A 23,603-nucleotide genomic window follows, 5' to 3' on the forward strand; every position below is an offset into this window, starting at 1 on the left:
CTGTGAGCATTACAAGCACTTTACAACAATTAGTCTCAATTTCAGATGGCCACAATAGTCGCAGAGAATCATTTACAAATCTTGCTATTGTGCTATGGTTGGTTTTCTCCAGTACTTTACAAGCAAGAAGATGTGGCTTACCGGGTTCGTCTGGATGTAATTTACCAACCACGAAATTTGCTATGTAACGGCCACACGAATCCGTTGTCTCATCCACCGATATCCAGACACAGTTCCTTCCGATATCAGAACGGATCAATTCCAGGGTAGATTCATATAGCGGAGATAGGTAATTTTTCCTAAGAGTTGATTCATCTGGTATTTTTTGATTTACGCAATATTTCTCGAGAAATGATCGCAGAACTGGATTGTTTAATTTATTCCATGGAATGTTGCTGCATACGAAAGCCCTACAAATATCATTTGAAAATGTATTAAGACTACAGGACTTGGGCTTTACCTGTGTAAGAAGTAGTTGTTGTGGTGTGCTATTCTTCTCCTCCTTTGCTTTAATATGTGCAGTTGTTTTTGAATGCTGTTCAAGCTGAAATTTCTTTTCACATTTCACTTCCTTTGAGCAAAATTGACAGTACACGATGACACCATCTGTTGAATAGTCCCTATTACCCGACACCCACTGATTTAGTAAATCTCTTCTGCTGCTCTTTTCCTTAGGCATTTTTTAAAAACTAACACTTTTAGAAATGAGATGCATGGCATTAAAATGGAACGTAACTAGTGAACTGAAGATACTTCTGTCCTGATCAAGTGCCCAGCCCCTTGAGATTATTATCTGCTGTGGTAGAGAAAGGAATTCAGGGAAGTCCAGCCTGCCTACCCACACCTAAGCTATCTGTTGCCATTGTCAGTTGTGAAAGTAAAGTGCCGTTACACAGAGAGTCGAAAATACCAACTAGCGAGGGATGCACATAAAATGGGCAACTAGCTAGCGATGTACAAAACAGATTTATTTTAGTAGTTCTTGTAATTATCCTTAAATTCAGACATTATATACCGGAATATGCTGTTACGTCTAGAATATGCACTAACCCTCAAAATATGTCAAAATATGCAATTGCATATGCGCATATGCATTTTTAAAAAATCCGGGCCCTAGTTATCACATAATATGTTTAATTTTATTTGGCTGAAGATGGCCACTAAGTGGCTGAAACTAGTCCCAAGACTGATGTAATATTATGTACTTGATATATTGTATTGAAAAGAAAGCACAACAAAATGGTACAGTATCACGAGTGTTGCCTCAGGAAGGACATTCTTCAAGAGATACCACAGAAGGGAATGATTCTGATTCTGTAAACATTTAACATTAAAAATTTCATATTTAGGTTCCGTATTGAAACAAGATTTACATCAAAGAAAGGACAATAAGTTCCACCTTTTCAATACTATATATTGTGTGAAAGTTTTACATTACAGTTAAAACATCACAACTTTTATACATTCGGTACCGGTTTCGACAGATTCCCTGTCATCATCAGCCGAGAATAATTAAACAAAGACAAGTATAGATCATGATTCTTATGGTGTGATTACAATGGTGGATTAAAAATATACATATATATACATATATATAGATATATATATAAGTATATATATATATATAAGTATATATATATAAGTATATATAGATATATATAAGTATATATATACATTATATGTATATTTTTAATCCACCATTGTAATCACACCATAAGAATCATGATCTATACTTGTCTTTGTTTAATTATTCTCGGCTGATGATGACAGGGAATCTGTCGAAACCGGTACCGAATGAACAAAAGTTGTGATGTTTTAACTGTAATGTAAAACTTTCACACAATATATAGTATTGAAAAGGTGGAACTTATTGTCCTTTCTTTGATGTAAATCTGTAAACATTGACTGTGAGGGGAATATACAGGGTGGGCGAGAAGTCCTCATACCCCTGTAACTGTTTAGTATCAAATGTTATTTATGCTATGTTACTATTTTATGCAGGTCCAAAGCTATATTACTTATTAATAGTTGGGATCAAATGTTGGAATATATATTGTCCCAGTCGAGTGTTAGTGTGAAGCCATGGCAAATGTGAGCGGTAAGAGTTACACTGTTGAGGAGCAGTTAGTGGCATGTGTGTGGGTGCATGAACAACAATACACAGGGCAGAAAATGAGAGAGATTTTGGAAGCATTCCAGGAAAGATTTAATAAGACTCCACCGCAAAAAGCAATACTTATCGATTGGGACAGACGTGCTTTTGACTCAGGCAGTGTTAAAGCCAGGCCGCGGAGCAGAAGGAAGATGATACGAGAAGAAACATGTGTTGGAGTCTGTGCTTCAATTGAACAATTGGACAAACATGGTTAATATCCCAGCTTGAGGAAGGGGGCCTCACAGGATGCATATGGTTGCTACACTCTTGCAGTGCGCGAGTTCCTAAACGAACATTTCCCAGGACGGTGGACAGGTCGTGATTCACTAGCAACACCAGCTCCCTTGAAATGGCCACCAAGAAGTCCTGAACTGTCCCTGAATTTAATTAGAACCAAAAGGAACCTGGTCTTAATATGTAATCATAGCAAATAGAAAGAGGAAGTGAGAGCACTTCGACTGGAGAAATTAGTGGCTACAGAGCAGAGATTTGCCACTGCAGTGTAACAATCGCGTTGGGTGAACAGATAGCATTGTTTATACTGGGTGCGTGCATTTTTACTTGTAGCGGGAGTGATTTTTTAAATGTAATAACTATATTTTGGATTTTTAAAAATTTTTTAATGCTATTTGTTCGGGGCGTCGACCTATAGAGATCTTTTGCCCCTACTTGCACCATATGATATGAACCTGTGTGTAATTGGAATTGCCGAAGTGTAGAGTGTTGAATGTGAGGAAAGGAACGTTAAGGTCGAAACAAACACCCAGTCTCCAGGCCAAGGATGTTAATCATTTACAATTAAAAAACCCTGACCCGGCTGGGAATCGAATCCGGGGCCGCCGGGTGGCAGACAGACGCGTTGCCACCTACACTGCGGGGCCAGACATTTTGGAATATAATGAGTGTGAAAATGCTGTCGTGCTTTGTGCTAGGGTGTCGATCTGCTTACAGGTCAAGTGAAGGTAAACATTTCTTCTTTCCACCTGAAAATGAGGAGCATTTCTCTCAGTGGGCTAGAGCAATACCAAGAAAAGACATATAGCTTATGCACAAGCCTAGGATTTGTGAGCGTCATTTTTCAGAAGATCTTATTATAAAGGTAGGCTCATTTATTATTAATGGGGAAAAAGTTGAAATTCTGAGAATAAGGTGGAGCTTGAAGCCAGGAGCTGTCCCTCATATTTTTCGTAACTTACTGTCCTATTTAAGCAAGTCCCTGAAAATTCGAAAACCCCCATTAAAATGAGAGACTCAAAGAACATGCTGGCAATGACAATATTAACAGTAGTAACTTAGAATGTAATGAACTAAATTTTCCCTCGACATCTAAAATACTTAATAGTGATGATAAGATAATGTAAAAATAAAAGAACCTGGTCTCAGTATGCCCTGTAAAGTAGCTGATAGTTATGTTGATGCTTCTAGAACTACTCTAAATTTGAGGAGACAAATTAAAAACCTTGGTAGGAATTAAATTAGAACCAAAAATAAATTAGCTGCATGCAGAGCTAAATTAAAGCAGATTACAAATAAAGTCAGAAAAATTGCAATCAGAACAAAATTTATGGGGTGATATATTTTGTGCATGTTTTGACAGCATAGACATAGTTGTCCAACTCACAGACTTTGGATGCAGCAGTGATCACAGATATGACCTGTGGGAAAATTAGTGTTTCATTACATTAAGTGCCGATTCTTCTTCCGTACGAAGGAAATCAGGAAAGAGCTGCTATCATCCAAATCAGTGAAATCGTCCTGGAAGTTTTCCAAGGTTTTGGACAACTAATGCTTTCAAGGGCGAGTTAAAACTTTTTGTACACGTCTTTCATAATGTGAAATGCATAATAGTTTCAACTATATCTCTATACTTTGTAAGTCATTTCAGAATTACTGATGTTCAAATCTTTTCAGAGGATAACATTAAGCCATTAAATTAATGTGTTTACCAGCTAGCTTCCTCTATTCAAATATTCCTGGACTGTACACACATGGCACATGTAAGGGAATAACTCAAAGGTCATTCTGGCAACTGGAAGTCTTGGAGAATTGATTTCGTGTACGTTTTGTATAGTGCCGTGTCCACTTATTGTATTAACGCAAGCAGCGCTGTTCACCCATAGCTACACTAACGCAGTCTGCCGCCACCGCCTATTAATGAAAGAGCACTCGCTTCCTCTTTCAATAAGCTATGACGTAAATAACACAACCTAAATAACACTTGATACTAACAGTTATAGGGGTACGGGGACTCTCGCCCACTCTGTAGAAAGAGACTATGAATAATGTCTCTTCTGTGTTGGAGCCACACCAGCATATTTTTATTTTATGTTTTTGCATTATTTGTTGTTTGTTCTTCCACCTGTTATATCAATTATTCATTAATTGTTCACATATCTTTGTTTTATTGTTTTATAATGAGCATGAATTGTAAATCAAATGCTTTGTATCAAAAATTTAAAAATAAAACATGGTGATTAAATTCTGTTTGCACTTGTACTTGTTTTACTCTAAAAAGATTTTAGATACAAGGAGTATAAGTGTTTTAAATATGTTTCAAAAAATAATGCAGGGGCACTACAATCACCAACCATACCTACAAATATACACAGACTCATGACTGTTAGAAAAAAATATTTGATGTTTTGAAAACAACTCTCAGAATTTTAAACAACCACTGAACTTTAGCATTTATTTACTCAGTTTGCACACAGGAGAGCTTGTACCCTCAGCCCCTCAATTCTAAACTGAAGTTTACAACAGCAAGAGGAAAAATGTGAGAGATTGTTCAGTGTTCATAGTTTTATGAATAAGGAAGCTGAGGACAGAAAGAATAAAACACAAGAACAGTATAGAAGGGTGTTGTTGAAAGTACAGCAAAAAATAGCAGATGCAACAAAAGTTGTAGAGGATGGTCAAGAGAATTTTAACCGAGTAAGTTGGCCATGTGGTTATAGTTGCGCAAGTGTGAGCTTGCATTCGGGAGGTAGTGGGTTTGAATCTCACCGTCGGCAACCCTGAATATATTTTTTCTGTGGTTTCCCATTTTCACACGAGGCAAAGGTAGCGGCTGTACCATAAGGTCACAGCCGCTACCTTCCCAACCTAGCCCTTTCCCATCCCTCCATTGCCAAAAACCTTCAATGTGTTAATGTGACGTTAAAGAAGTAGCAAAAAAAAACAAAAACAAAACAAAACAGTAGAACAGAGATAGCATGAGACTGAAGATAATTTGGTACAACCAGAAAAAACATGGAAAGGGAAAAGGCATGTAACGGATTCTTAAGATTTTGATGCACAATACATGAATTTTCCATTCTTCAGAAAATAACTAAATTACGATCTGTGCCAGAAGAGAGGATTGGTTTCCAAGGAGGTTGTATCAGTTTGAGAAGTATTGTAAAAGAATTAGGCTTCAACTGGAAGAAGATTAGAAATAATAGAAGGGTTTTAATCGAGGTTGCCTATACGGCGAAAGACCAGCACCAGGCCTCTCTGGAGGCCACACGCCATGACATGACAGTGAATAAATTTGTGAGTGTGTTGCTGCAGAAACTGAGTATACTTTTGACAACTGATGGGTGATATCCAACACGGAGATTAGAAGGTGACACAAGACGAGTATCTAAACATTACTTACGACTCCAAACACAGCGATCTATTACCACAAACAGATGAAGAGGACTAAAAAATGGCTTCTAAATATTGTACTGTAATCAGTGTAACTTCCACTTTCATTCTCTTACTGTAATGTAGTAAGTCAATTTTCTTATTGGTCTTTTTATCCACGTTTCTTAATACAATCATTTAAGAAAATCTCTTATTATTCTTGTGCCTTATAGTCCTTCAAAATAATCCCTCCAAAATATCGTTAAGTGTTATAAATGCTATCATAAGAGGACCACTTTGTTAAAGAATGCACTTGATAACAACCAGCAAACAATCGTATTGACATTCATAACTTTAAAATAAGTTCCTTTTTGTTATGATTGAATAAATATATAACCTAATATCTGGCAATAAGGTGAAACATTCATTTCTGGAGAAGAATAAAAACAGAAACTGCCTAAACTGCAAGTATTCGACTACCTATTAATTTTTATCATCTCCTGTAAAATTCATATTTTGTTGCTTACGATACTTTGCCTTTTCAGCAACGATATATATAATAATGATGCGCAGTAATAATAATTAAGAACTTAATGTACTACAGTATAACGAACAATACATCAATTGGGATAATACCAATATAATGGTCCGTTATTGGACATTATAAATTTTCCAGCTAACTCATTCTCGGTTGCCTGCGTTTCGCCCTTTGGGTTGAGATGAAATTTGGCAGTGCAATTTGGCAATGTTATGTGCATTTTTGAGAAGATTGTGTTTACTGAAATATAACCGATGTTTTGTACTACACTCGCGGCAGGCAACATTCAATGGAAGAGTGTCTGAAATAATTTGAATCTCCAATACCAATCATCTCGTACTTCCGCATGGTTTTGTTACAGTTTATATGTTTATATGTTTACTGTTTAAGTGATTATGTTATCTCATGTTTATACAATTTTGACTCACCCTTCATGACCACTTTGAAACTGACATTGTACTTTGCATCTTCATGTTCCCTCATTTATTCACACTGATGTAACACCTTGTGTAATATAAATGTCTACATGCTAGCCTATTTCCCACATTTTGGCTGAAGATGACGCCAAACAGCGTCGAAACTAGTTCCAAGTGTAAATATATGTTGTAAATAAACTATAACATTTATTGTATTGAAAAGGTGGACCCTTTTAAGTTTCCTATCTTCCATAGGATGAATCTGTCGGCTAAATCTGGACAGAGGGCGACTGTTCAGGCAAGCTTTGATTTGTGAAGATAGAAAATTCTTAATAGAGCAAACACCTGAAAAGCCTTACATCTGATCTGTGAAGACAGGGTAGTTAATTCTTCAAAGGTGAGTATTGTTCCCATTGTTCTTCGAAGATGAAATTTAAATGCTTTTACCATGGATTCCCAAGCACCTCCAAAATGAGGTGCAGATGGAGGGATGAGTGCCAGGTAATGGCTATTCTTTCTGCGATCTTCACAATTTCTTTCTCTTTCTTTGGATCTTATAAGAACTTCTGAAGTTCCTTTAATTCCCTCAATGCACCAATGAAACTGGTGCCATTGTCGCTGTAGATATTGGCAGGACAACCTCGACATGAGGTGAAACGACATAGTGCTGCCATGAATGCACTTGTAAGATCAGAGATGATTTCGATGTACACAGCTCTGATCGAAAGACATGTGAATATTCCAGCATTAGCCTTTCCTGTTGTCTTACTTCGTTGTGTGCCTATCTGTATTAGGAATGGGCCAGTGTAGTCTACTCCAACATTCATAAAGGCTCTAGTAGGAGTAACCCTAAATCTTGGGAGGTTTGCCATTTTCTGTTGAGCTGCTGATTTTCTCAGTCTGAAGCATGTGTAGCATGAATGAATGCATTTCTTAACGATTTGGCGAATCCTCGGTATCCAATATCTCTGTCGCAGTGATGCAATGAGTAATTGAGGTCCTGCGTGTAGTAATCTTATATGTTCACTCAGGCAGACAAGTTTGGTGAGGTGATGTTCAGAAGGAAATATAAGTTGATGCTTTGCTTCATATGGAATTAGTGCATTTTGTAGTCTTCCTCCGACTCGAAGAAAACGATTTTGGTCCAAAATTGGGCTCAGGCTCTTCAGTGTACTATTTGCATCAACAGCTTTACCTTGTTTGAGGCAGAGTATTTCTCTTTGATAAGAGACCGATTGTACGGTTTTGATACAGACCCTGAAGACATTATTTACCTCTTGTGGTTTCAGGGGTGATGTATCGTGCTCACTGAGAGTTTTCTTGCAATTGGAAGAGAATCTGAGACACTGACCAACTGTTCTGAGTAATCTGTTTAAGGATGAGAATCTATTCAGGAATGTATCAATGTGTTTTATGACAATAAGTGATGTTATAATTCTTTGGTCAGGGGTCTTCGAGGTGTCGCATCCTGATTGTGATGGCCATGATGCAGGGTCTAGCCGCAGCCAGCTGGGGCCTTCCCACCACAGTGCACTGTCTTGAAGAAGCAGTGGCTGTACTCCTCGTGATGCAAGATCTGCAGGATTGTCCAGTGATCCAAGATGATGCCAATGGGAGGCTGGTACAGTGCCTTGAATTTCTGCCACCCTGTTTGCTACAAATATTTTCCATTCTGTAGGACATGCGCGTAACCAAGCTAATACGATTGCTGAATCAGTCCAAAGTAGTACACCATCGGGGGTAATGCGTAGAGTTTCAAGCGTTTCTTGATGAGGCGAGCTAAAATTAAGGCACCACATAATTTGAGACGGGGGATTGAAATCTGTTTTAGAGGTGCAACCCTTGATTTTGCACAAAGAAGTCTCGTGAGAACCTTAGCTTTGTGGTTGACAGATCTTATGTACATGGCAGCCCCATAAGCAGTCTGTGAAGCATCGCAGAAGCCATGTATCTCGATATTCTTCACTATCCCTTCACTGAGGACCAGACTTGGAATTTTGAAATTATTAAGTAGTGATGTTTGTTGATATAGGTCAATCCAGGTATCGAGCAAATTCCCGAGAAGTTGATCATCTCATCCTGAACCTTCTTGCCACAGGCATTGCATGAAGACTTTCAAGAGAACAACTACGGGAGTTATCAGCCCCAGTGGGTCGAATATTGATGATATTATAGACAGCACCATATGTTTTGAGAACTTGGATTTCCTTGAGCTCGATTGATGTGGCTTCAGGCTACAGTTGATTTGAAAGTGGTCCGTTGAAGGGTGCCAAGTTAAACCCAACGTCTTTACTACGCTGCTCTCACTGTCAGTGAATGAGTGCTTATATTCTCGTAAGTTCTCTGGGATTGATTCAAGGAGTTCTTGGCTATTTTTGCACCACTTTCTCAACGGAAATCCTCCAAGCTGAAGAAGGTCTTGAAGTTTGATTTGCAGCCTTAGAGCTTCATCCAAAGTCTCTGTTCCTGAGATGCAATCATCCACATAAAAATCATGGCGGAGGACTGAAGATGCTCGAGGGAATCTGGTTGCTTCATCCGTAGCCAGCCGTACCAGGCATCTTGTTGCTAAGCAAGCTGCTGATGATGTGCCATATGTGATGGTAGTGAGGGCGTAGGATTTTAGTTCGTCCTGGGGGCTTTCTCGCCATAATATGCATTGCAGGGGTTGATGTTTTGGGTGCACTCTTACTTGTCGGTATATTTTCTCTATGTCAGCTGTAAAGGCTATTCTATGCATACGAAACCTCATAACCAATGAGCATAAGTCATCTTGTACTGTTGGTCCTACCATTAAAACGCCATTTAGTGCCACGGCATTGTCGGTTCTTGTAGAGGCATAAAAAACCACCCTTATCTTGGTAGTACTGCTCGAATGCTTGTGAACCGCGTGATGAGGGATGTAATATTCTGTTTGTCTTAGTGTGGAGTTTGATTGAAGTTTGACCATGTGTCCAAGTGCTTTATATTCCCTCATGAACTCGACATAATCTTGACGAAGGTTGCTCTGCACTTGCAATTTTCTCTCCAGGAAAAGAAAACGTTGTCTTGCAATCTCCTTTGAGCCTCCTAGCTTAATTTTCTTTCTCATGGGTAGTTCTACTACATATCTTCCACTCTCATCCCTTAAGGTGGTATCGATGAAATTTTTCTCACATCCTGCGTGCTCTGGTGAACAAATTTCACGACTTGTTTCCTCTGTGGACCAGAATCGTATTTGATTCTCAAAACTGAAGTCAGACCTAATGAAGAATGAATTAGATCTTTGCCCATTGTCTTTTCCTTCATTCATTTGCTGTGGATACTCCACGCTTAGAATCCATCCTAGCTGAGTGTTCTGCAGTGTGGAATATCCTGCGCAAAATTTCCTCCCCTCCTTCATGAGATGCAAAAAGAACTGAGCTCCAATTAGTAGGCGAGTACTCTGAGGAAGGTAGAAATCTGGATCGGCGAGGATGACATCCTTGGGATATTCCATTCCTTGAGGTCGATGTTTGATGCAGAGATATTACCAGTTATCCTACATAGTACTATACATTCTATATTGAAATGAAAGTCACTGATCGTCGAGTGCACTTCTACATTTACTGATGAATCAGCTTCGGATGTCAGTTCACCGAATGCTTTCAGGGATATAACGGTCGTTCTTTTCTTCTTAAGTTTAAGTTGTTGTACTGCCTGCTCGCATATGAAGTTGCTTTGGGAACCGCTATCTAATACACCTCACATACGATGATATCTCCCGCCTGAGTCCTTGATTTTAACCGTGACTGTGCTTAGAAGAACCTGAGTGTTTGGAGTACTTCTGAGAGAGTGATACAATGATTGGAGTGTGTCGTTACCCTGTGGGTTTTGTGCCATAGTGTTGTTTGTGTTAGTTTTTTCCTCATTCTGATCATTTTGGTGTAGCAACGTGTGGTGGTATTTCTTGCATATCTTACATGCGGTACTGGATCTAGATGCTTTCCAAGTATGTGATGGACTAAGGCAGTTACTGCAGTGCTTGCTATCTTTGATCAATTTGAACCTTTCATCAGAACTCAAATTGAGGAAATCAGGGCATTTATACAGTCTGTGCTCTTCTGAGCAGATGTAACATCTCTCTGCTGTCAAAATGTACGATTGTTGTTGTGTTATCAAGCGTGACGCTGATTCGGGATAATTGTTAAGACTGACTGCAGGTGGTTGGGTAGAAGAGCAGAGTTGTAGTGTCTGACAGCATCTCTCCAAGAATCTAATGAGCTCCTCAAATTTAACTGCATCGGAATGGGAATGCACCTTTGCAAATTCTAACCTTAGATTTTTGTCTAGTCGAGAGAGTAGGAGTTCATTAAGAAGTAAATCTAGGATACTTGGTTGAGCGTTTAGGGCATTAAAAGCATCTATACTGCCCTTGAATATATTAATCAGCTTGCGTATTTCACTCTCCGTTGAACCTATTTTATGTGAAGTTTCCGTAATTTGCCTAATGTGTTCAGCTGCAATTAATTTCGGTGAATGATAACGATTGACCAGAATGTTGTAGGCTACTTGAAAGCTGGCGTCAGAAATGCTGATATTTCTTATGCTGTCTTTGGCTTCACCTTTCAGAGAGGAGAGCAAGTAGTGGAATTTCTCTATGTTTAATAGGTCGTTATTGTTGACCACCAGGTCTTCAAATGTGTCTTTGAAATGCAGCCAGGTAATTAGAGTCCCACTAAAGGTAGGGAGATTTATTTTCGGTAATTTGATATTTCTAGGCATGTGATGACTGAGTGAAAACTTCAACATTACCTGACATGTTTTGTAGATTGGTGGCCGTCCTTAATTTAGCCTCCAGCAAGTCGATTGTCTCTTCGAATTCTTCTCGATAGATCGTGTTAAATTCCTCATTTTCTTCATCATATGACTCTAGTTGGCTTTGAATTTGCTTGAATTCTTCGTTGGTGGAGAGCAATCTGTTTAATTTAACCTGAATGAGGTTGATATCGGCAGAATTTATTTCCGACTCAACAAAGTATTGAATGCGAGTTACACGAGCCTTCAAGGTTGCTCTCCTTTTGGTTAATGTTCGTTTCTTGGACTCTTTCATATTTACAGAATATCGTGGTGCTATAAAATGAGTAAGATTTGGATAATAATTATTCTGAGGAAACATGTAACTTTCTGGATGAACGAAAGAGTAAGTGGGAACTAATTACAAGATTTTATAAAGTTTGTGAATTTGTCAATAGATGGTACTAGCCAGGGTAGTTGTAGCAGTGGACGATTGTGAACCTTGCAAGAAGTTATGACTTTGGGCAAAAGGTAGCGCTAGTTGTACCATAACCTAGCTGTGAGTTCCTTGAGAAGTTGTGACTTTGGGCAAAGAGTTGTGCTAGGTTAACTTGGTCAAGCATCTAATATTCGTTTGAATTTGATCAGAATCATGAAGTTTTATACTTAAGTGACTGTAATCCAATGGTTGTGTTAATTACCTTACATAGGACGGTGGATTGTAGGAGTTTGAGGCAAGTTCATCCGGGCTGCGAGGACCATAAAATAAATGTGAACTAAGCTTTCCGACACCTTGTATTTTTTATAATGTACCCATTTTATACAGCTCCAACCTACGAGACAAAGTCTACTATAGGGATTAAATTTACCTAACAGAGATGATACATTGTTATTATGAGATAGGTTATGAGATATGAAAATGTCACCAGACAGGAGCAATGTTATTACGAATTATGAAGCACTTGATCCGATATTGAGAGTGTATGAGAATGAAACTACTTGTGCATCAAGGAAGGTTATTATTATGAAGAGATGAGGATAATAATAAGAAATAAGAGCTGAAATGGATAATTATGAAAGTATAGAGTTGTTATAGGAAAGAAATGAAAGATGGATTAAATGGAAGTATATTCTACAACAAAATGAAAGAAGAGATGGAATGTTTAAGGCAGTGAATGTAATGATTGATGATGATGATGCTTGTTGTTTAAAGGGGCCTAACATCAAAGGTCATCGGTCTAATGTAATGACTGATGCAAACTAGGATCACATGTGCTAGTAATTGAGTAACATTGTATGTTATCAAAAATCCATGTATTACAATAGTTGCAACGTATTTTAACCTTCATTAAAAAAAGAAAAAGAAAAAAAGGATGATAGGTCGTGGTCATCTAAAGATATCCCTATGAAATTCCTAACATTAATTGATTCATGCGAGATCTTATAGTCCTAATTAGAATCATTTAAGGTTGTAAATACCAAGCTAGACTTAGTGATCATTTTATCTTGGACAGGAATGTTAATTTAAGACATGATTTTGAATGATAGAGTAGTATTTATTGACAGCAAATTTTGGCTGAAGTTAACAAGAAACTTATCCACTTTCCAGATGCTTATTAGGAAAGAATATCTACATCATGAGATAATTCCGGAATAAAGCCATTAAACATTATTTTAATGAACTGTGATATGAACAAGTAAGACTATTGTAGATAACGAAGAATGTTAACTATATGTTATCATAATGCAACCTAATTTTCCCCAGAAGATTGCATTTATTAACAATTTCATTTTATCAATGTTGTAAATAAGATGAGATTTAGCGCATTTCAACAGTGATAAAAAGAGATGAAAGATAAAATATGATCATTAACAAATGAGCTCAACACACCAGATGTTTAGTAATCAATCAATTTTGAATTTTAATTACACTACTTTATTTTTCTCTTCCTACATTTTTATATATTTTTCCCTTAATAAATAAGAATAGTTAAAATTTACTTGAGGTGTTATTTATAGATTTCTACAGTAGTGTAAGATACCTTAGAGTTAAGGCAATGAGTTTCGATCAATCTATTGATCTACTGATGCATCGGATGGAGACATCCATCAAGTCTACTGGTAGGTAGACAAAATAGTACTCAGCATATCAGCTTTTCTTTGATCCCACATAAAACAACTAGACATTCGAGAACCCTGAGAGACTGGTCAGGATTTCTTTTACGTGACCCATCCTGGATGCGGGAAGGGCATAGTACATTCAAGAGAAACCAATTTCAATAAAACATTTAAAAAAATTTTAACTTAATAATTCAATGTTTCCATAAGTGAATTTTATTACAATTAAACATTTAGTGATTTAAATTGAAGCATACGAACAAGCAAACTAAATTTAAAATTTCTATGAACTTATTTGTTTCACTCTTCCTTGCCAATAAAATGATGAATGTGGCACTTCAATTTGCACAACCTTTAAGCCTGCAAACACCAAGTCTTACCCATACATAACCTTTGACTCCCCTCTACCCACATCTACAGCTGGTCTTTCCCACTTAAGACATGCAGTTTGTAACAATGTTTCTGTACTGCTATTCTTAGTTATTTAAGGGACCGAAGTAACCTGTGAAACTTACATTGCCTGAAGTTACATCAAATTTGGGGAAATATTGGCTTCAATTTATTTATATTTTAAACCAGTTAATCGTGTGCAACAAATGTTTCTCCATTTGCTCACGTAAAGAACACAACCGAGGTATCACTCAATTTATCTAAATTCAGTTTTGCTGATATTTTCATGACAGAATTTATAATAAACCTTGAAGTACGACAGATGTTAACTATTTACGGTACTACAATATTTTCTAACAACCAACCAACCAACCAACCAACCAACCAACCAACCAACCAACCAACCAACCAACCAACCAACCAACCAACCAACCAACCAACCAACCAACCAACCAACCAACCAACCAACCAACCAACCAACCAACCAACCAACCAACCAACCAACCAACCAACCAACCAACCAACCAACCAACCAACCAACCAACCAACCAACCAACCAACCAACCAACCAACCAACCAACCAACCAACCAACCAACCAACCAACCAAACAAATAAATAAATAAATAAATAAATAAATAAATAAATAAATAAATAAATAAATAAATAAATAAATAAATAAATAAATAAATAAATAAATAAATAAATAAATAAATAAATCAACATTGATCTGTATTTAGGACTGTTACCCAGGTAGCAGATTCCCTTCTCTTCTCTTCTCTTAAATGATTTCAAAGAAGTTGGAAATTATCGGTAAATTATTCCAATCCCTAATTCCCCTTCCTATAAATAAATATTTGCCCCAATTTGTCCTCTTGAATTCTAATTTTATCTTCGTGTAATGGTTGCATCCATACTTTGGAAAAACCTGGTCTCTATGTGTTTCCTTAACTAGCTTATTCTGCTTACTGAGCTTTCATACCTGAATCATTTATTAATATATTAATAGCAGAAATATCTTACCTTCATAAGGCTATCATTCAAATCAATAGTTTCTTCCAGTTTGAACTTGGGCATGGTGACAAACACACTTTCATATTTAAGCTGGTTGTAGATGGCAGATAAACTAATTGTAGGCAGCTTTTCTTCCAAGTTAGAGAGGCCTTCTACTTCATTTGGGAGTAGGATAAGCATACTAACCTGCTCACCCTAGAGAAAGAAGGAAATTTTCTTAGCTATTGTCTTCTAAGACTAATGGAATAAGTATACTGGGTTGTTGTGTGCCTGCCTTGTCATTATTTATTATAACCTCATTAATTTAATCAAACATTGATTGCACATGTTTTGAGAAATGGCTATTCTCTTCGTCAGCAATAATTAGACTACAACATGCAGTAAGCAAAATCTCCTTATTATCTACGACCCTTTATCATTGATTACAATTAAAACATGAATTGCTGCAAATCTTAATCTTAACATTTAAAGTTTTACGATCTTCACTAAAAGTACTGTGCCTGTACTTTGTACTGAAAAACTCACTTTAAAAGGTTTTATAAAATGGCACCATTATTACATGAATGAAGTCAAATATTGAAAATTTATTAAAAACTATCACCTTTTGCCTTATATACTGGGACTACTATTGCAACTCTCCATTCATTTGGTATAGCTCCTTCATGCAAACAGTAATCAAATACGTATTTCAGATATGGCACTATATCCTAAACTATAGCCTTTAATATATCCCCAGAAATCTAATCAATCCCAGATGCTTTTCTAGCTTTCAATTTCGGTATATTTTTGTAAATGTATTATCAGAGGTAAATTTCAGTAAATCACCAGTATTAGTCACCTCCTCTATCTGGACATTCGTCGTCGTCAGCTGCAATTCGATCTGAGTATATATAACTTCTTCCTGCATAAAGTGAGCAGTTCAACTCAGTTTATGGATGTGTTTGCGATGACTAAACAGGCCAATCTTGGCATAAAACATACGTCCATACAAATCGCACTGAATGGATGGAGGATGGTGGGGTTGTAATTGATGGAGTTTTCTTGCTTGTCGCTTGGACTCTTGATGTTTGCGGCATCCTCTTTCAAACAAGTTGACAGCGGTGGATGTAGGGTTCTGCCACAGTGAACGGTACACAGCACATTCTTCCCATGTTTTTATATCTATACCAGTTGTCTTCATGATGTGTTTCAGCTGGTCCTTAAAACGCTTAAGAGGGGGTCCATGCCAGAGCAAAGTTCACCAGAAAGATTTTGGTGGGGAAGCCTGATATCACTCACGTGGTGAACATGGCCTAACCATCTCAGTTGATGAGCGATGATTGTTGCCTCAATGCTATTTAGCTGCATGTTGTCGAGAACTGCAGTGTTCGTCACATAGTCCTCCCACTTGATATTCAAGATGTATCTCATTTTTGTTGGTGGAAGCTCTCAAATTTTTTTATATCACGGCAACAGTGTGTCCAAGTTTCACAGCCATACAGTAGCATGGAAATGACAACAACTTTGTACACCATGAGTTTGGTATGCAGTTTCAGGTCCTTATTCATGAAGACTATGGCCCGGTTTCTTCAACGAATGTTAAGTGTTAACTCTGCTGTTAAGGAGACTTAACATATGATTTAACAAAATGGTCATCTCATCAAGGATTGTTAACTCTAACAAATTATTAACACTTGTGTTAAATTAACCTGGCAGCAGCCCTGTGTTAAACTTCTTAACAACTGCTAAAATTTCAAAATGGAGGCATGTAGAAGATGTAAGTTTGAAGCTTTACTGCTGTATGAAAACTATTTATAAACTGAAGAAGGCAAAGGACGACCCATACTAAGAAATAACTACTTTCTAGAGTTGTCAGAAGGTATATTGAAAATAGGTTAGAGTTTCCAACAGTGAGGACAAATATCATGAGGCAGGATCTGCTTCGAACCACATGGAGGTGACAGAACACTAAAATGCAAACACATTTTACTCAAACTTGTCAGGTCTGCAAACCAATAATTTCTGAAAAATTTATGAATCCCCGCCCCCGACTCTAATGCAACACCTAAATACTTGAAGAGTTGCAACCTTGACAAGTAGAGCAGTGGCTGAGTGGTCACCGTATTTGTCTCCGAACCGCGATGACTTGAGTTCGAGTCCTGCCATGGACATGCTTTTTTTATACAAATTAAATCATTGTTTCAGGGAATGTTAATGTAAAATGTGAATAAAAGGAATAATCAAATTACAGTGGAACTTTATTTTCTACCTCAAATTAATATATATAGAAAGAGATCCAGCAGTAACTGTAAGAACGTTTAGGCCTATATTAATTTCAGGTAGAAAATAAACTGTACTGCAATTTGTGTAATATTTTTGTTCCAATTTTTATCTTGACGTTCCCTCAAATATTAATGTAATCGTCGTCTTCTTCTTTACCTGTTTACCCTCCAGAGTAGGTTTTCCCTCGGACTCAGCGAGTGATACAACCTCTACCGCCTTAAGGGCAGTGTCCTGGAGCTTTGAGTCGGGGATACAACTGGGAGGATAACCAGTACCTTGCCCAGGCAGCCTCACCTGCTATGCTGAACAGGGGCCTTGCTGGGGGATGGGAAGATTGGAAGGGATAGACAAGGAAGAGGGAAGGAAATGGCCGTGGCCTTAAGTTAGGAGGAGAAGTGGGAAACCATGGAAAACCACTTCCAGGATGACTGAGGTGGGAAGCGAACTCACCTCTAATCAGTTGATCTCCCGAGGCTGAGTGGACCCCGTTCCAGCCCTCGTACCACTTTTCAAATTTCGTGGCAAAGCCGGGAATCGACCCCGGGCCTCTAGGGGTGGCAGCTAATCACACTAACCACTACACCACAGAGACGGACATATTAATGTATTTTCTGCAAAAATCATAGCTGCGACGACACTCGAATTCACGTCTACGAGGTTCGCAGACAAGTACGATGACCACGTGGCCACCACTCCGTTCCGCTGTGATGTAACTCCCAAGTATATATGCCTTGCATTGGAACTGGGGATTCTTCAATTTTTCATGTTTAAGTAAAATTTGTTCGCCTTTTAGTGTTCTACCACCTCCACTTTGTCCGATGCAGATTCTGTGTAAAGACATCTGACCTCTTTTTTTTTTTTTTTTTTTTTAAACGAAAGCGTGTTGATTTAAACCCTTATACACGAGTTACCGTCAAGTGTCTCCCCACAGGTAGGCCTACACTGAAGCTCGGTGAAATCGGTTGACCACAGGGTCTGGCCTCTACTTGTTAGAGACACTTGAGACACTTTTCATGTAATTGTAGGCGACTATGTTGAGGAGTGCAAGAAAAAGTGTGTAGAATCCTGCAAAGAATTCCTGCTGCCACTGCATTACATTATTTTCCCCGCAATAAAATAATGCCCAAAAACCATTCAAAACACATCAATTATCACATTTTCCTGGTGATAAGAATATAAGAATAGGCTATATCGAATGTTGTGATGTAACAGTCCGTTCTTTCATTTTCTAAGCACATTCCCATAATTTTAAATTAAATGAAATAAAAACCCGCATTCACCATAACGCTTTTGTTACTCTTACTTAACATGTTTACTTATCGGTCTCTGCTAACCATAACCTATAATAATGTCAACCATGTGTTTGTGTGACAAAATACTATTTCAACACACCACTAGGAGCGCTTTATGTAAAGAAACAAAAGACGCTCACTGCCAAACGCGTTCAGAAATCTCATTGAAATGTGTTAATTTGTCTTTAACTATTGTTTCGTAACAAATGTTGGAAATGTGTTTGTGAAACAGGGCACTTTTAAACAAAGTGTTAAATTAATAACAATTGTTAGTTAACATTTGTTAAGTAAAATTAAACATACAGTTGAAGAAACCAGGCCTATGTGTGTTAACCATCCAAATGCCCCAATTATTTTATCAACATCTTGTTTGCAGGTACATCGTTTAGACAAGATGCTTCCAAGATATGAAAAGTAATCAACCTTCTCCAGTGTGTGTCTAAGATGGAGATACTGAACTCAGGAAGAGTTAATCCTGGGGCAGGTGGTGCAAGTACCTTTGTTTTTTTCGCATCAATGGCAAGGCCAAAGCGATCATATGCAGTTTCAAAGCAGTTGACTCACTGTTGTCGTTCTCCAGGTGTTAGAGCAGGAGATGCGGTGTCATTGGCATACTGCAGTTGTCACCCGGGTAACCAGAGTACGTCTTTTGTGCGAAGTCTTGCCAGATTGAAAACGCCTCCATCAAAATGAAATTTAATCTCCATGCCTAAGTTGTTTGAAGATGATTCATGCAGCATGGCAGCCATATACAGTGAAAAGAGTGTAGGAGCAAGCACACAGCCTTGTTTCAATCCATGAGTGATTGGGAACGAATCTCATACTGAGTTACCATGAAGAACCTGTCCAGACATGTCATCATGAAGAGATTGAACCAATTCCACATAACTTAATACTTAATACTTTATTAATGGTAATACCATTTTACATAACAGTAGAGAAGAATAAACAAAACAAAACAAAACACACTAAAAAGAAAGTTCAATGGAGTATAAGTAGAAAAATATGTACAGATATATACACAGGTTATATTACAAGTAATCACAGGAAAGTAATAGTCAATTCTGGAGATTATGCAAGCGATTTCTCAATTTTGACAATGAGCAGTTAAATATATCAATATCCACTTTGTTTAGAGATCTTTACATTCGTTCAATTGGCCCAATTAATGCGTAGTTAGTTCTAAACCAATTTGTAGACAATGTATTCTTGAACCTTGTGCGTCTGTCTGGTACATCTACGTTAATTTTAGCAAGGAGTTGTGGACAATTCACCAAGAAATGAAGCAATTTAAAAATGAAGAGTATATCCAATAATTCACAGCGTTGTGACAGGCTATGCAGATTTAAGGACTGTTGTAAGGATGTATAATCAACATTATCATATGAGAATCCTGCTCTAAATGAATATAAACGAAGAAATTTGTGTTGTACTGAATCTAATCTATGGATAGAGGTCTGATGAGAAGGGTTCCAAACAGGTGTACAGTATTCTAGTATAGGGCATACCATAGACACATATAGCAATCGATAGGTAGCTAAGTTTGAAAATTCTCTAGAATATCTAGTAATGCAACCCAATCTTTGAAGTGCTTTCTTACAAATATTTTCAATATGTTCATTAAACGATAGGTTATAACTGAATAAAACACCAACGTCATTAACTTGTGAAACAGGAGTTAGAATGTTGTTATTACTAAATTTGTACTGAAATGATATTTTCTTCTTGTTTTTAAAAGATATATTATTTTACATTTCTCATGATTAAGTTTCAACCCATTTTGAATAGAGTACTTTTCCAGATGATGTAAATCTTCTTGAAGTTTTAAACAATCAAGTGGACAATTAATTTGCATAAAAATTTTTGCATCGTCAAACAAAAGCTATTCAGAATTCTTAAGTATATTTTTAATGTCATTTATGTAGAGTAAAAAGTAAGGGTGCAAGGTGAGACCCTTGATGAACTCCACTGGTAACAATAATAGGCGCAGAAAAATGATTCCTTATTTTAACAATCCGCAGGCGATTTTTAAGATACGATTCAAATCACGAGAGGAGAGGCCCATTAATTCCGTAGCCAGTTAGTTTTTGCAGAAAGATATCATGGTCAACGGTGTCAAAAGCTTTTGAGAAGTCTGTATAAATGCAGTCCACTTGGGAGTGGTTCTCTATTGCATCCAAGAGGAACTAATAGAATAAAAAGATTGCTACAGGTCGACCGTCCTGAAAAGAATCCATGTTGCTCATCAATGATGATGTTTCTAAAGAGAGGTGTGATTTTGTCAAGAATTATTGATGTCAAAAACATATCAGTTGTAAGGCTTTTCAGGCGTTTGCTCTATTAACCAGCGTTTCGTCTTAGGTCTGACACTAGACTCAGAGTGGGATGTGTCAGACCCTACCCACTGACGCTGGGGTGTATGCAGATGAACTTATCAGAAGCCCTTATAAGAGGCACAGTCTGATAACTGCATACGGGAGATAAATCTCCACAATGGAATTATTGCCCGCCTAGCAATTCCGAATGGAAAATTCTAAATTCTCATGGAGGGAATTACATATTTTTCACCAATAGAGCATGTCAAAAATGTCAAAAACATATCAGAAGTAAGGCTCTTCAGGTGTTTGCTCTATTAACCAGTGTTTCGTCTTAGGCCTGACACTAGACTCATCAGAGTGGGATGTGTCAGACCCTACCCACTGACGCTGGGGTGTATGCAGGTGAACTTATCAGAACCTCTTATAAGAGGCACAGTCTGATAACTGCATATGGGAGATAAATCTCCACAATGGAATTATTGCCCACCTAGCAATTCAGAATGCAGTTATCAGACTGTGCCTCTTATAAGGGCTTCTGATAAGTTCACCTGCATACACCCCAGCGTCAGTGGGTAGGGTCTGACACATCCCACTCTGACGAGTCTAGTGTCAAACCTAAGACGAAACGCTGGTTAATAGAGCAAACGCCTGAAAAGTCTTACATCTGATATGTTTTTGACATTTTTGACATGCTCTATTGGTGAAAAATATCTAATTCCCTCCATGGGAATTTAGAATTTTCCATTAAGAATTATTGAGTCAAAAATTTTGGAAATATGAGAAGAAATTATAACTGGTCTATATTGTTTTATGTCAGTTTTATCACCATTTTTGAAAACTGGACTAACAAATCCTTTCTTCCATTCCACTGGAAAAACGCCTTGGTTTAATGATAAGTTGAACAGATAAAAGAGTGCTTCACATAAAATAAATGAGCAGTACTTGAGCAGGTAAGTTGAAACACCATCAGGTCCTACAGTTTTCTGTAATTCCAGAGATATCAGTTTGTTGTAAATTTCTGCCTTACTAATGTTTATAACTAATAGATTGACAGAGAAAGGATAATCATATGACATACTACTACTATTCTGATAAGAAGAATAAACAGATGAAAAGTGGTTAGCAAAAAGATTGACAATATTTTCTCCAGTATCTGTTGTAACTTCATTAAGATGCATTGTTGAAGGAATATTATTACATAACCTTTTAGAACTTAGATATTGCCAGAATTTCTGTGGATTGGAAGTAATACTTCGTTCACAGTTGAAGACATACATTGTATAGCAAGATTTAGATTCAGACTTGCATTCATTTCTTAATTTCGAGAAATGCTGATAATCACTATTGAGAACTGATATTTTGTATCGCTTGTGTGCTTTCTTCTTTTCAATAATCAGGGACTTCAATTTATGATTAAACCACTTTAGGAATTTGGGAGTCTTAAAATTCTGTATAGGGATGTAAAGTTCCATGCCATAATGTAGTACTGAATAGAAGATTTCTACTGCTTTATCAATTGATACATTTTGAAACATCTCCTTCCAGCTGAACTGTGACAGATAATAATTTAGTCCATTATAGTCACCATTTAAAAAGTCAAAATAAAAACTATCAGCAGGCAAGGAATTGTATAGCTCATTTATAGGTAAAGAAATCTCTAATGCTGGGTGGTGTCTATCGAGGGGGACGATGCTTTCATTACTAGATTTTACTTCAATGGAACTGGAGTTACTGAAAACCAAATCAAGAAAGTGATTCAGAAAATTTGGGATAGCATTAAACTGATTTAAACAGAGATAAGAAAAAGTGTCTATAACTAAACTGGACTGCATAGTGTGGTTACCTACTGACATAAGGCCAGAAGATGTTTCTTCATTTACTATCCAATTAAGATGTGGTAGATTGTAGTCACCAACAATGAGCAATAAATGGTTGTCAAGATTTGACATAATTTTTTCAATAGTACTGCAGTGTTCGAAATATTTTTGGACAGGAGACTTGGGTGGAATGTATACAGCACCAATGATTAATTTTGTTTTGTTAAAAGTCAGGGACACAAACAACTGTTCAACTGTGTTAATGCACGGTATCAGAGTTATCAGACCTCTTGTTAATACAGATCATTACCCCCCCATGGGATGCCTTCATACTCGTTAAATAAGACCTATCACATCTGAAAATTGAATACGATTTGAGTCCGAGTTCCACATCACTAATTTCATCATTTTTGTTTCGGTTAATACCATGAAGTCATAGTCAGCTAAACATGAAGAAATTTTAAGTTCAGTTAGTTTGCTTCGAAGTCCATTTATATTTTGATAGTATTCTCTAAAGTGTTCAACTAACCTTTTTATTGATGTCTTTGGTGCTTTCTTAGTATAGTGTATCTGATCTCTATGAAATGATTCCCTATCTACATTTTGTATTGTATTCCTGATATAAGTTATACTTTCTAAATCATTTTCTGTATCACTTAAGTTTTTGCCATTAGGATTAGCATCCCCCCTCATTTTCTTAATTAGTTTCCCAAGAGCATTCTACTAGATATTCTATTGAGAAGTTTACCAAACTTAGAGGTTCCTTTTCTGTTAAGGTGTAGCCCATCTTTTCTAAAATCAATACCTCTAAGCCAACTATTACCATCGACAAAAAGGACATCTCCATTTCGGCATAACCAGTCAAGAGTGGAGTTTACAGTATCTATATAGCGATAATCAACATCATGCCGATATAAAACGCCA

At 37.2% G+C, this 23,603-nt stretch overlaps 1 protein-coding gene across 1 annotated transcript in view; it reads right to left on the reverse strand.

Annotated features, from left to right (window-relative positions):
- Window positions 1-23,603, reverse strand: part of LOC136856732 (serpin B4-like) — a 304,832-nt gene that overhangs the window by 16,166 nt on the left and 265,063 nt on the right. The window contains exon 11 of the mRNA XM_068231104.1: window positions 15,000-15,185. Within this exon, the coding sequence (XP_068087205.1) occupies window positions 15,000-15,185 (186 nt within the window). The remainder of the gene's footprint in view (window positions 1-14,999; window positions 15,186-23,603) is intronic.

The sequence above is a fragment of the Anabrus simplex genome, chromosome 1, assembly GCF_040414725.1.
Source record: "Anabrus simplex isolate iqAnaSimp1 chromosome 1, ASM4041472v1, whole genome shotgun sequence".
Lineage (NCBI taxonomy): Eukaryota > Metazoa > Arthropoda > Insecta > Orthoptera > Tettigoniidae > Anabrus > Anabrus simplex.